The 15,413-nt window shown below is 41.4% G+C and overlaps 1 protein-coding gene across 1 annotated transcript in view; it reads left to right on the plus strand.

Annotated features, from left to right (window-relative positions):
- Positions 1-15,413, plus strand: part of FGD5 (FYVE, RhoGEF and PH domain containing 5) — a 122,494-nt gene that overhangs the window by 94,982 nt on the left and 12,099 nt on the right. Inside the window, exons 12-15 of the mRNA XM_026074893.1 lie at positions 3,974-4,045; positions 5,446-5,514; positions 12,595-12,678; positions 14,717-14,796. Of these exons, the coding sequence (XP_025930678.1) occupies positions 3,974-4,045; positions 5,446-5,514; positions 12,595-12,678; positions 14,717-14,796 (305 nt within the window). The remainder of the gene's footprint in view (positions 1-3,973; positions 4,046-5,445; positions 5,515-12,594; positions 12,679-14,716; positions 14,797-15,413) is intronic.

Consider the following 15,413-nt stretch of genomic DNA (forward strand, 5'->3'; position numbering starts at 1 on the left):
TTATAAGCATATATAAGTGGATGAGATCAGATTTCCACTGTATATTGTACTGAAGTCAATGGAGTTATATTACTAATAAAAAATGATCATAAAAATTCAAATTATGTCTTTGGTGCACTACAGATTTTGATATAAACCAAATAACTCACATTTGGATTTTACTTAAGGGGAAACCTCCAGGGAAACATCGGCAGAGGGCACCTACTCTAGATTGGCTGCAGGTCCACTGAGACCCAGGTGCTGGTTTGATAAAAGTGTTCACAAATCTTTTTATCGACTCAGTCTGACAATGGCTGAGTTTTGTACGGTTTAGATCATGCTGGGATATGAACACTAAATGCAGTCCTAGGCTCTGCTCTTTACCTGTATTCTGGGCATCTCACAAACTATGTGTGAATGAAACCCAGACTCAGAATAGCAAGCAATAGTTGTCAAAGGGGCAAATGGAGACTCCCTGATACCTATTGCTAGGGAATGAGCAGCTTCTATGCAGCGCTGGCATAGCAATCTGTACAGCAGGACACAAGCAGACTTTCACAATTAGATCCAACCAATTTGTCATCAGGCAGCTTGGCAGTGGGTAACTTGTAGCTCTTTCATGTATTGAAGGAAAGTTTTGTATTTGCTGTGTTGCATTACCATGCAATTGATTTTTAACTCCACTAAGCCATGCTTTAATTTGAAGAACACTAGCAGATCCTCTGAGTTTTACAGATGCAATGGACTGTATAATAATTGCTATTAACACTGTCTGTCAAATTCCACATAGATTTTTACACTTCATTTTTTTATTGTATCATCAGAGCACATCTGCTCTTTTTGAAATTGTGGCCGGGAAGAGATGAATTAAAATTTCCTTTTTTCCCATCTGTGTGAATGCTGTGGGTTCACAAACGGGCAATTTCATGAGAATCAAAGTTCAATATTCTGCTAAATCAGAGGTTGTTTTCCTGAATTAATATCTCATCCGCAAAACCCATAACCAGCAGTTCTTTTCTTGCTCTCAGAATTTCCATTCAAAGAATTTAACAAGCGACTCTAATTGCAGAACAAACTCAACAATGTCATTCAAGATGGAGCATTAATAACTTGGCATGTACCTGGATGAAGTTCTAAGCAATAATTTAGACTTGGCATGTACCTGGAGGGGGAAAGATTCCTGCTGCCAATTATTAACTCATCAAACTGCACTCCAAAAATCTGACAGGAACACTGAATTATGATCCACATTTTCTGTAGAATATCAACAATTCATTATTAGCTTTTTTTTGTTTTATGGTAATAACACTATAGCAGTTTTTCCCCTGGAAACTATTAACCCAGGATTTTCAGACACATTATGATATTAACTGTCTCCACAGTGTTCTTGTCAAGTAGGAAAATACTATTCACAATTTACAGATGTGCAGAGGCACAAGGTATACCATCACCACACAGCATTAAGAGTATCATAACTCTAGGAGACATTCACTACTTGAACTAAGCAGGGTTTGTATTACTCTGTGAACTTCTACAATCTGTTAGAGGCCCTGAGATGCTAAGAGTTATAAATCATTGTTGCTGTTAACAGCTGGTGAATTCCTCAGGGAAGCAGTCCTCCTGCATATACAAAATGATAATATGTTCCTTGCCTAATGGAAGCTGCAGTTCACTGCTAAGCTGGCTAGAAATGGCTTTCAGCCACCCAACATCTGTAATACTGACTGGGTGGAGCTTTATTTTCATTTTTGAATTGTAGCTTGTAAAGGATTTTGGAAGGAGAATGATAAGAGTTTTAAGTAGAATGAAGAAAATGATATAAACAGGGAGTTTAAGGGAACTGTAGAGAAATTATACCCCCCTCAGCTGCTCACCACAATCCCTCACATCTGATAGCTGTTTGACTTCCTACAGGAAATGAGTCTGATACATCTCTGTCCGCTTCCTGGTGAACATGTGTCCATATTGTAAAGGTCAGCGTTCCAACAGGCGCCTCTGCCAGCAGACCTAAGAGAAGCTGAGGTGTATCTGAACTGCAGTGACTGAATTCTCCTCTCACTCCTGGAGAAACCCCGATAACTAGCACTACCATTTGCCAGGAGGGTGCTCACAAGCAGGCGCTGCCTTTTCTGCAAATGAAGAAGGGGCTTCTGCTGTGGAAGCTGTCAATTTGACAAGTTTCACTAGGGCTAAAATACCCTTTAGTGATAGAAAAGTCTTTTGCAAATGTCTTTTGCAAATGTCAGCTGTCCCATGATCCCTGGTATTTCCTGTGCTGTTAGATTATACATTCTGTTTCCATTTTGCTGGCCCACAGTATTTCAGAAGTGACCTGAAAAATTCCATTTGTTACTGCCTGCAATGCAAAAGAGATACTTGATGGCTGAAAAGGTCTTGAAAACGTGTCAACTGCCAGCTATATGGCAGCATCACAGTGCATCCCTGTGCTGGTAAAGCTTGTTGCCATTTCCATACATGTTTGATACGTCGTTATGGATTAATAACTGAACTTAATAATTAAAGAATTCTTTCTTTGGCAGAATTAATAACATAACATTAAACAAGTGTAATATTTCACTAAGGTAGTAACATTCAGAGATATTTCAGGCTTATCTTAAAAAGCAAGCAGAGATAGGAACTAATTAATTAATTGCGTTAGCTGAAATTCAGGGTAAATTAGCCTTGACAGACCATCAAGCTAACATGGATATACTCCTTCTGGTATCTGCGATAGCTTTCTTAATTAGCTGATTTGTAGACAGCACTGATTTGTATCAGGCAGATATATCCTTGATTGCACTGTACAATCTAACACTGTCTAACTAAGCCCAGAAATAGCTTAATGTCAGTGAGTGGAGAGCAGGAAAACAGACCATTATCAGCTGAAAACTGTAATCAAAGGCTGCTATGTCATGAAGTTGTTTTCTCCTCTGCATCAATGTGGCCCTTAGTGTGTAGTTTATCCAGGTATGTAACTGAGTATTTAGGACAGAATGACTAATTTGGACAAGAAAGTCCTTATTTTTAGATGTATTCCACTGATGTCTCATTGCTGCTGTGCAGTCCATTCTGCTGTGCTGACCAGATAAAACCACAGCTGAATCCTACCTACAAATCTGGGTTTTAGCAGCATCACCTGCTATATGGAAGGAGAATTCAAATGACCCTAGCAATGTTGTAAAGGTACAGACATCCCTTCTTCCTCCTCTGTATATTCCATCCGATATCATCTCTTTCATGAGAGCACAGGCTTAGTTAGATTAATTTTAGATACCATCTTCATGGTATTTTCAGAATCGTATTACATGCCAGTGTTCACTGACTTTGTGCTCTCAGCCCAGGTAGATAGTTAACAGTACCAGGGTTTGATAATGAGCTTCCTGATCTTTGCAAAGCATCAAAAGAGAGACCTAGCTTCATTGCCTGCTTACTAGTTAACCTTCTAAATCCCCTGGTGCAAAGCCATTAATCCATTAGCACAGGATATAAACCTCCAGATAATCCTAATAATGATCCTATTGTAACAAAACATGCTCTAGATTATCTGTGTCATATCACTAATGCACAAACCTTTGGAGGAGATACTGCACTTTCTCTTTTCTTCCAGTTTACTGGTTCCCAGAGTGAGAAAGTCAGCAAAGAGGCCAATGTCTAAATACTGTAGGAGGTTAGCATGGTCTTTCTGAAGATGAACTGAGGTGTAAAGGAGATATTAAAGACGTATCAAAGATTAAATAGAGATGTTGAAGGTCACAACAGGTACGAATGCAGGTGATGGTTTCACAAAACCCGCCAAGCTGGAAGAAGGATTTCTAGACCTAGATTCCCTGGGCTCGGTTCTCTCTCTCTCTCCCTCTCTCTCTCTGAAACCTAACTCTGTATTATCACTATAATCTCCTAGTCAGAGAAATAAAATGGTGAGGAGGGAGGGTTTGCCTGCTTGTCTAAAGAACAATCACCATGCAGTCTCCTAAATGCTGTTTCTCTTCCTCAGGAAAACTTGCAGAAGCTGGTACACATTGAGCACAGTGTCAGGGGGCAGAGCAGCCTCCTCCAGCCAGGAAGGGTGAGTGCTGCAGGCAGACCTATGCTGATAAGGGCATTGTTTCCGGCCAGCTTTATTTCTGTCTGTGTGGATGGCGAGATTTCAGATGTCTACAGGTGTTGTTTACTGAGTCACCGTGATAAGAGTTGTAGCCCTGGCTTGTGTAAAAAGCCTTCACTCTGGCAGTGCTCAGAGAGATAGCCAAGAGCCTCACACTGGGAAAGACAGGCATTGCCCCTGCTTTCACACAGAGCAGCCATTTGGCTTTTCACTCCAGCCATCCTCAGACTGCCCCACTGTAGTGTGTTTTGGAGGAGTTGCTGTTTTGCTTTCTATATATCCATGTTGAAACGTTTGAAACACTTGAAGGCTGGAAAGGCTCAGAGTTTTATTTGGCTAGGAAAGAGCCTTAAATCAGGGGAAATTATTTGTTTTCAAATTGTTTTTCTTATCATTCCCTAGTGCTGCTTTTAGTGCAAAACATCATTTTTAAGCAATATATAAATAGAAATGTGGGAGCATGTATAGCTTTGTCTCGCTATCCACATCAAATACAAACTTCTCCTGGCTATCAAGCCTGTCAGGCTTCCTCAGCTCCCACCTGCCTTTATGCTTCAAAAGATTTCTTCTTGAATTCTGCAACCCTAAACTTCCCTTCAATCCAACAGTATCTTTAGCAAAATTCATGGAGCAATTTTCAAGACATGCATACTCCTAGCATAAGAATCCTCATCAGCCAATAGTGCAGTCATCCTCTATTTTTTCTCTAACATTAGTATTCTCACTTGCCCTTGCCAGACAGTGTTCTAATAACTTCCGCAAACCCGAGCATATAGAATTTGGAGGACCGGTCTCTTTGAGTATAAATTGTTCTAGCATGAAAAACTCTCCATCAGAGAAGAATTAATGACTGTAGATCCACTGTTGTAGTTCAGTAATTCTGGACTATCCACATACATAGTCATAATAGGGATGGACAAGGAAAGATACCTATTGTGTTTGCAAACATGTACAGATTATGTACACAGATATGGTTATTTGGATGTAATATGCTGAAAACCAAGGTTTCAGCTTTTCTTTCTGTTCATTTTTCCTAATTAGAGATTTTTTAAAAGACAAAAGTTCTTGTCTGGATCCTATTAAATGTTAGTTTTGCAATCTGCGACAGTGGTGCCTGACAAGTGGGTTTCCAACTCGTTTGGTACAGATACAAATGAAAGCCATGAAGAGCAATAGGGCTAACCCCAGCAAAGACTAAGACAAATCATAAGGACTCAGGCTAGAAGCAATATAAGGTATTAATCTCTTCCTGTGGTGACGAAAGCAGTTAGAGTTCCTCCCTCCCTGGTAGGAATATTCTCTATTCTCAATAAACTTCAGAATGAAACCTCAGGATTATGACCTACTGTTTTCTCCTTCAGATCTTTGTTAAAGAGGGAACGCTGATGAAAGTTTCTGGCAAAAACAGGCACCCTCGGCATTTGTTCTTGGTAAGATTTCTTTTATATTTTTATTGTCTTCCTCATATCTTCTCTTGGGCTTATGCAGCCCTGAATCATGGCAGAAACTTCAGGGTTGCAGATTGTTTAACTATCAGCAGTGATGTGATGAGTTGGCTTCTGTTGCTAACAGTAGTCCATCTCATACATGTCCCCACTGGCCCTACGTACAGGAGTACAGGCTGTGCAGCCCTCTAATTTTTTCCCAGCTACTTATAGCCCCAGCCAGGCCATAATTCTGCAAAGGAGTGATACCTTCAGCTTGGCCCAAGTTTCCAAGGCACTCAGGAGCATGGGAGCACCTGAATACTTCCAGCAATTAAGTTGCACACTTGAAAATCTGTCCTAAGGCCTCAGTAGATCTGATCAGTAACAACAGAGAACATCCAACTGCTAAGGTTTATGAAAACTGTCTTTGGATTCAGTTGGGAGAGATTTCTATCCTTGGAGCTCAAGGACTAGATTTTATTTCCCTTTGTCCATGTCTGTGTAAATTACCTAGTAACTGTGTGCATTGCCTGGATATAGCTCTTCTGTCTGAACACACACCTCCAGCTCTGTTGATTAGAGCAGCAGCTTTTAATGAGGGTGTGCAAAATACTTCTAAGATAATTAAGAAAAATGAACCATTCATTTCATTTTTCAGGGGTCTGCAACCCTACCAAAAAATTGCAAGTATTTGCAAAACAAAACAGATAGAAAACCACTGGTGTGGAGATATGCCATTAATGCTCATGTTTTTATTTTGCATTACACACTACACTGAGCAGTTAGAGAGGATCTGAGACTCCAGGCTCCTGAGGTATATTCTCAACTTTGCAGATGGCTTATTGTATAACCACAGGCATTTTTATGCACTTATCTGAATGAAGGGGAAAATAATACTTGCCCACCTCTTAGGAGTTTGTGATGCTTATCTGTTCATGTTTGAAAAGTTCTTCGGAGTTCCTTTTTAGAAAAGAGCCATAAAGTCCTGAGCGTTATTGCTGGTATTAATATTAAAGTACCGTGTTTGAAGAATTTATTTTAAAATAAATGGGTTATAGGCCTAGAATATGTATTTTCTGTGGCTTCTGTAAGTACTGACAGCTTTTCACTCTGGGACCAATGTACAGAGGAGAGATGGCTGATAAGAAGAATTAATGGCAAAATGTATGAATTCTATAATTTCTCCCTCTGATTACTTCATATTTGTGTATGAGTAGGATCTTCCTTGTTGCTGTTCAGCTTCTCTGCCTCCATGATCACATACTGCACTCATAATCAAAGGTCAGATGAGATGGGACACGGTGCTGGCACTTCACTTTTTTAATGGCTTCATTGGTTTCTGTGAAAATTTGGACTTTCATGTACTGAAAATGATATATTTCACCCAAATCTTCCAAATATGAGATTGCTGCAGTGCTGTTTTACTGAGTCTGCATCAATGGACCGTAACAACAGCAAAAATGTCAAAACCGTAACTCCGTAGAAGCCAAGGGAAAATGTTCATGCCAGAAACAGTCACTGTGGGACCAGGGGCTGATCCTAAGAAACTGTGTTCTCTGCAGGAGTAACACTGAAGCCTACTGATGACCACTTTATAACAGATGATATGTGCTTTCCTTGCTGATCTCGCTGCATAAACATTTGCCTCTGCTAGGATTGTAAGAACATTTTGGAATTGAGGCTAAAACTGGGGCAAAATTCCAAAACGCTTTTACCACTTTGTCTTCCAGTGTGGTCATAACTCTGTCATCATAATCCACCACTACGGTAGATACTGCAATGGCACAAATTTAGCAGTTATAACAGAGATACAAAACTTCAAAGGAGGATCAGAAATCAGATCTGTATTAAACATTGAAAGAAAAGTAAAATTCAAACTTGGGTAAAAGATAAACTGATAAAAAAGATAAAATTCAAAGAATCTGAAATGGTTTTATCAGCTTGAAGGTCACAGAGGCAGAAAGTATTACTGGAATGAAGAAAGCAGAGAAATGAGTGTCTGGCACTTTCTAGTCAGGGAACTATTTTTGGTTTCTAGAGAAAGTTCAGCTGCTCAAACCCGGATGTTAACTGCAAGGAGAGAAATGTCTCTTGGCAGCTGTGGACATTACAGTAGCCAATGTCCAGTGGTTAATAGATGCTCTCAGTATTCAGAAAACAGCTTTTTTTTTTTTCCTCCTTTGGGTCAGAAAGGCAAATTGTGGCCAGACGCGTGCTGTCAGGCAAAGCATGTGGTGGAGCTAGACTAAACCATGGTGGTCACTTTCAAGAACCAGAGACACATGAAGCTGGCTTCTTTGCTGCTCTAGCACAGTGAAGTTGCAAGTGCTTTAGGCTTCCTGTATTATGTCTCCTGTTGAGGGGGATGATTGGATCTTGGAAACAGTTTGAAACTCATTGGCAATGATTTGCCTTTGGATTCAGTTAATTTTTACTGTTTCATCTATCCCAAGACTCCCTTAGGTTGTAGAGTAATGCTATGTGTGCTATAATTGTAGGAAAGAGAATCACTGTGGAATGTGGTAATTCCTGCAGTTAACACCTGAATGGTTTTGCATTATCTGTCACCACTAGTACTGCAGAGTCTCTGTTATGCCATCATCACTCTTGAGTTGTTCAACAGACTATTTAGCCTGTGAATACATTTAGACAACTCTTGCGTAGCTTTAGCAACATGTTTCTGTCTTGGCATATAGGACCTTTACTGCAGCAGTCTTAAGTCCCTACCACCCATTGCTGGCAACACCCCTTTGCAACAGCCAAGACCTGCATGAATGTATCCTTCCCTCTGCCAGTGCATCTAGCCCCGATCCACATGCTGTCTCTTGATTCTGACCTCTGAGACACTCTGTGTATGCCAGGCATGCTTGAAATTTGACTCTTTTGTATTCTATGGGAAAACAGAAAACCCCAAGACTCCAATAATCTCCTAAATACTGTCTCTTAAAACCTACACTCATTAAAGCCTTTATATTCTAAGGACCATATTATAATCCTTTCGAAGCCACTGACAAAACTCCAGTAGTATAAGGATTTACCCTGATATGTTCATCAACAAAAACTTTCAGAATTGGATTTTTTTTTATGATGCTTCACATGTCCATTGCTACCCAAAAAGGTCATCAGAAGCTGATATGTATAGGTGTACTTTGTTTTGATTTTGGATGAAATTACTAAGTTTACCTTAGCTACCCAAAACAGAATTTCACATGACTAGGATTTTTCAAAGTTCTCTGTAGTGAACTTACTCTGCCTGAAGCTGAATCAAGCCCAGGGCTTGATGAAAGTTTCAGTGGAAGAGTATATGCTGAAGGCAAACCTGAGAATTTAACCCCTACGCACCCCAGGAGATGAGTCCACCAAACTAGAGCTGTAGTTAGAATATGCTATAAAAGTTGGGCATGTGCCAGACTCTTACTCAGTCTGTGCATTCAGGGTGTGCTTTGGTGGTATGTGTGCACTTGTTCTCTGAGCATACACCCCTAAGGAATGTTTTATGTCTGTGCTCAGTTCCTACAGGCATGAGCATGTAGCACACACATTCAGGGATTCTTGGGGTAAACGTGTTTCTGCGGGTGTATATCGTGTGTATCACAAAGCTACTTGAGCTGGCTGTCTTGTTCAGGCTGATGGTATTGTTGAATCTGGTGTTTCCTGGCAGGATGTTTGGCAAGTTTTGCTGGGCGCCTGTTTCCTGAGTCCAGACTCTGTTTACAAGGATGTTGGAGCCTTTTTGCAGCACAGTATGGGCTGCTGACGCTGGAAGGCCCCCTAATCACCCCTCAACTACAGGACTTTGCAACTCAGACACTATCTCTTATCTCACCCTTCCAAGAATTTCTCTACAAAGGCTGCTTGTGTTGGAAGTGGAGTGGGGGAAACTGCCATCAAATAGCAGACTTTGTTTAATGCTCTAACCAGCAGGGCTGGAACACAGGAGAATTCTGAGTCTGGAGCTTGGAAAACGCAGCCCCAGCACACATTCAGGTTGCTCCACTGACACTCATAGGATGTTTAGCACTGACTTGAACAACACAGGGTTCATAACAAACTACCCTTTAAAACACTCAGAAAAAACAAACGCATGGTAGGAGCTTTTAGACAAAATGGGCACTGAATATGGGTGCCAGCAATTCAGCCGGGCACAGATAAACTTACTTGAATCAAAAAATTCAGACAGTGTAGGTTAGAAAATTTGCTCTGACCTCTAATGTTACTGGGTTCCCATCACAATAGAAGGGATTATAAAAAAAAAGGGGGGGGGGGAAGCAGAAGTATCCCTCTTTCTCCGCATTATCAACCGTTCTCTTGGGGACTGCATGTTTCTGTGTGTGCAGCAGTGCAGAACAGGAATATCTGTTCCCTCATTGATATCCATGCAGTTTGAGGATCTCAATTATTCAGGAAGTTTTCTGGCAAACAGAAGTGTGCCTGAAACCCAAGGACTGCTGGGAAGTCCCCTGGGGGCCATGGCAGTTTGAGCTCTCCTACCACAGATTTCTGAGGGTCTGCAAGATCAGCTTTTATTATGGCTCAGATCTCACTGCTTCAGGAAACAATGTGCCTGTAGTGGTATACAGAAAAGCAGAGTGTGAAACAGGAGGATGCATGAAACCACTGGCACTGATGCTAGTTCTGCACAAACCATTCATATAGCCACCACTCACTTCTCAAGTATAGATGTGGCTAAGGAGATAGTAGGGAACGCAGATCCTTTTTCTGTGTGCCTTGCTTAGCAAGCTTTGAAATATCTGTCATAATTTCATTGTGACAAGCTGTGGCTGATGGGGCCTCAAAAGACATTAGAGTCACAGCCCTCCTCTCTATACTGCGCAACAAAACAGAAGGAGAAAAAAAAACCCTCTAATGGGCAATTATAAAACAAAACCAGCATTAATGTTTAATAAAATCTTGGTATATTAATCAGAGCTGCCATGACAACGGAATGCACCAGGGTGTCTTCCTTAATCAACAGTAATAAAAGAATCAGCTGATTTTTAAAGAAATATATACCTTTTAAAATAAATGGGGTTTGCAGTCCAAGAAACCCAGGAGTGCATGCTGCCAAAATCCTGAAGACCTCTCTTAGGAGTGCACTTTCTCTGGCTTAGTGCCCATAATTAGTCACTTTTTCTTGTGTTTTGAAACAAGCTTCAAGTACCGGCACTAATGACTGGAAGAATTACTGTTTTCTCCTATAATCCTTTGAAAATTCAGTAGATAGCAGAATCACCAGGCAAACGTAAGAATTCATTAGGGAATCCAGAGCATTCTCTAATGGTAGTACTAAAGCCTGCCTTTCTTTATTTCCTTCTTCCCACCTGGCTGTTCCAGTCCTTGCTGCCACTGACTTAAAAAGAAACCTACCCATCTAGTAATATCAAGTGAAAATAGCTTCCATCTGATTTTCACTGAAAGGTTTACATTCACGCAGGTTTTCCTACCCAAGCCTCCTAGATGTTCAGTATGCCATTGGTTGTGATGAGATTTCTGGTTATGCACAGCCCTAGTTAAACTGGGAATAATCATGTGGTCAGTACTGTGCAGGTGTCACTGTGCCAACTGGATTAATGTTAGCATGGGAAGTAATTTATGGAGCCATAAGTAAATGGCATAAAAACTCTGTGACAAGCCATTTGTCACCTTGTTCTATGGAAATTCTATTGTGTTGCTGCAAAAGGAGTAAATACTTTGCTTTACTGAGAAGAGAGTCTGAAACTTTTCTTCTGACTTGGTAGTATGTTTTTATATACTCAGTTGAAAAGTGCTATATTAAAAGAGCTTTAAACTACGCATCAATTAAGACTCACTAGAAAGACTCTGAGAAATGCAGAGCAGAGTGGCCTATACAGGAGAGCTTACAAGTCTTTTCACTAAACTTAAAAATAATGGGGATACCTTGTCTCTGGCATTGCACTGTGTGACATACGCCTTGTTTTTTACATTGCCTTGCATGTCTTTGTTCACAGTATCCCACCTTGGTAATCAAAGGGCTGACTGAGTTTATGTATCTCAGTATTGATGTGGGAGGACTGGGGGGGGGCAAGGGGGGGGGCGCAGGGGAAGAACACAGTACATGACCTGCTCTTATAAGCTAAACAGAGTCTACATGCATACAGGCATCACTTTAGCAATATTGTGGCACACAGACATTACTATTCCTTCTAGTAGTAAGGGAAGGAGGGGCCAGCAAAGACCTACTAGGTCCAGTTCTTCTGTTTCATTTACTTGTTTGTTGGCATGGAGGTAAAAGTCCACAATAACATCTGTGATTAAGCTAAGCAAACTGCACCAGAGAAGATCTTCATTTTGTCTGAAGCTGTTTTATAAACAAATGCACTCTGCAAGGAGCTGTAAGAACTAAGGAAAGATTTGGAGTGTTAAGTTACAGATGTTTTGTTCCTCACAAAATGAAAAAAAGTTTCTCATTTTGCTCTCCCATGGGTCTCTGCTGCAGCCCACAGACCCAGCAAAGCTGTCATGTGTCTGGGCAAATTCTGCTAGCAGTAAAGTCCAGTTACTCCTCTCAAATATCCAGACCATTCCTCCTTGACCCGTTCCTCCAGATCTTGGCAGCTCTCCTTGTCTCTACTTCCTTTTTGCCCAGAAAATGGAAGTCCTTAAAGTCAAGACCTACCCCGGCCTAACCACAGCTTCAGTGTCAGTGGGATCCTGAGAGCACCAGAGCTGCTGCTTCCCAGGCAGTTAGTCAGTATTGCCAGGTAGTAAATGTACAGGCTGCCTTCCCAACTTGAATGCTGCACTGCCCTTAAAACAAGCAGCTGCTTCACCCAAGCTGGGGAGAAGGGTGGGGGTGGGGAAACAACCAAGGAGTTGATATTTACTGGCTTAGCCATGAGCAACAGTCAAAAATGGGATGGAATCAAAGTCCAGGATCCAAGCTCCCTTGAGCTCCGTGGAAATGCAGGTCTTGATCTAACCCGTGTGGCTCAGGCCTGTCTTTAGTAACAGCCCTAGCAGTTCATCAAGTTACTGCTTGTTCTGGGCATCCCCCCAAAGAAATAATGGTCAGGCCAGCAAGCCCTATCGCAAATTATTGATTTTGTCTTTCTCTTCATACAGATGAATGATGTTCTGCTGTACACATATCCCCAGAAGGATGGCAAATACCGACTGAAAAACACCTTGACTGTGTCAGGCATGAAGGTAATGCCTCATCTGTATTACAGCCTGGAATTAAAGTTGTACAGTGGGTTGTTAGTACTTTGCTGGTTTATGTCTCACTTCCAGCTGAGAGCAAGGGGATGGGGGGATGGACCTGTTAGCAGGGGATTCCTTTGCCTCTTACAGGAGGTAGAAGGAAAAAATAATATAAAGTAAACAAATAACAACCTTATCTATAAGGTTGTGACTTGGTATTACAGCCTTATTCAGGATGATCATGAATAATGCAAGCCAAAATCAAATTTACTATCTGATCATGAAACTGGAAACGGAAAAGATTTATTATCCCATTTTGTCCATTCCCCTCTGTCTCCAGCCAATGTATGATTGTTCCCTACAACATATTTACTAGGGCTTAGGCTGCCTTGTTTTAAACTCCTGCCACTCCAAATTTACATAAACTTTCATTTGCCTGTTTTTTATGTGCTCTTTGACTGTTTTCATCAAATTAATGGATGAAATGGCGTTAATGGATTCAAAAAGTGATTAGCCCACTTCATGGAAAAAGGTGCATTGGGTGCTATTACATGCAATAATATAGACATGGTCTCTTATTCAGTAAATCCCTAAACTGCAGATTGCCAGAAACTGGACACAATTGCCTTGTTCTTACACTCCTTCCCTAAGCATTCACTGGCCTCCGTGCAACAGGAGGTATTGGGCTGGAGGGGTCTTTGCTTCTGATCCAGCCTGCCATTATACACCTCCCTCCAGGAACTTATTCATAACTGTTATACAGCCATTATAACAAGTTGTATTTATATGAAAGAGGACTTGAAGTAGCAAGTCAGGAGCTCGGGGATGTAGGAAATATGCAAGATGAGAATTACTAATTATTAATTCCAGTAGAATGACACAAGGGGTTTTGGTGTGTTATGAAAATGTGTGAGGCTGAGTTTGGATCACCCTGGAGACATCAAAGTCTAAAACTAACTATGGGTGCCCAGCTGGGGAAGGAATTGCCAAAATGCTCCACCACTAAGTGGAATGGAGATGCAGAACAGGTACCTGTTAGGGTACATTTGAAATATTGAGTCACTGGCATGATAGATGCATATTAATAACAATGTATCATGAAGCTTTTTTTCTAAGTGGCTGCTGCTACTAGTAAGTGGCTGATGCACTATATGGTAGAGAAAATGTTTTAGCTAAGCAGCAGCTCTTAAGTAAATTTTCACTCTTAAAGAGCCTTGCTGCAGACATGCAGGCATTCACTGAACTGAAGCACTTTGCTGCATATGGTCTACCTGTTAGGAAAAAGTTATTTCCAATCCTTCCAGGAATAGCCAAGGCTTTTGCCCTGCTTTACCAACATGCTCTGACACTTCACAGAATCACAGAATCACTGAGGTTGGAAGGGACCTCTGGAGATCATCTAGTCCAACACCCCTGCTCAAGCAGGGTCACCTAGAGCACATTGCACAGGATTGCATCCAGGCGGCTTTTGAATATCTCCAGAGAAGGAGACTCCACCACCTCTCGGGGCAACCTGTTCCAGTGCTCTGTCACCCTCACAGTGAAAAAGTTTTTCCTCATGTTAAGATGGAAGTGTCTGTGTTTCAGTTTGTGCCCATTGCCTCGCGTCCTGTCGCTCGGCACCACTGAAAAGAGTCTGGCCCCATCCTCTCGACACCCTCCCTTCAGATACTTGTACACATTGATAAGATCTCCTCTCAGCCTTCTCTTCTCCAAGCTAAACAGGCCAAGCTCTCTCACTTGTCAGACTAAACATCCCTGAAGCTTGTCATATTCAAATTCAGCCCTGATTAATACTTTATCCTTATCTTTACAGTAGGGCTAAATGGACATTTTTTTTCTTTAGCACCATCACCATACTGAAATACAGAGCACTCCTCATTAAATCAGCAATACAACACCCTACCTGCTCATCCCTTTGCTTTGAAGTATGAAACAGATGGCTGGGATGTCATAGATCACTAGGCATTGAGATATGTATAATGTACTGGTTATAGACAGTTTAACTCTTGTCCACCTTCGTGCTCACAATATTTGTTTCTAGGTCAGCCGCCCAGTGACAGAAAAAGCCCAGAACGTCCTGAAGATTGAAAATGATGAATATTGCCTGACCCTGTCAGCAAGGTACTGTCCATCAGAGGTCTCCCACTACAGCATGGCTGAAAACACAGCAGACTTCCCTAAATTACACTGTGCAACACGTAGATAGGAAGGGCGCTTTCTTATTTGGTCACTGAATTTGGAGCTTTCATCCTTCCAAGAACATTTGCCATCTGTGTGCAGTGCTCAGCTACCTGTCAAAGCCTGTCTGGTTCCTTTTATAACCAGCAAATCAGAAAATATCAGGTTTTCCTAGAGCTGCACACTCATTAAAAACTCCAAAATATACACACAGTACTTCTGAATTACCCACTTTCAGTTAAAAAAAGCTGGATGTGTACAGTAAGTACTTCTGTATTGTAGAGGGGAAACAACTGCTGTGTGTGTCCTTCATCCAGTGCAACTGAAGTTGGCATCTCTCAGAAGCAGCCTGGGATGCTCTGCTGGCATTTTTATATTGTTTCTTTGCCTTTTGTGCTCATATCAAGTCTGTGCTTAGTTAGCAAAGCATGTGAGGCCACTGGGAGCTGTGTTGCTTTGGTAGTGGATAGAATCAAGGCCTAAAACTGAGATTGCACTTTGATAACAGAGCCAGACAGGGCCTGACTCTTATCAGAGCACTGGGATAGAGCCCCTTTCTC

This window comes from Apteryx rowi, unplaced genomic scaffold (assembly GCF_003343035.1).
Source record: "Apteryx rowi isolate R43461 unplaced genomic scaffold, aptRow1 scaffold_4, whole genome shotgun sequence".
Classification (NCBI taxonomy): Eukaryota; Metazoa; Chordata; class Aves; order Apterygiformes; family Apterygidae; genus Apteryx; species Apteryx rowi.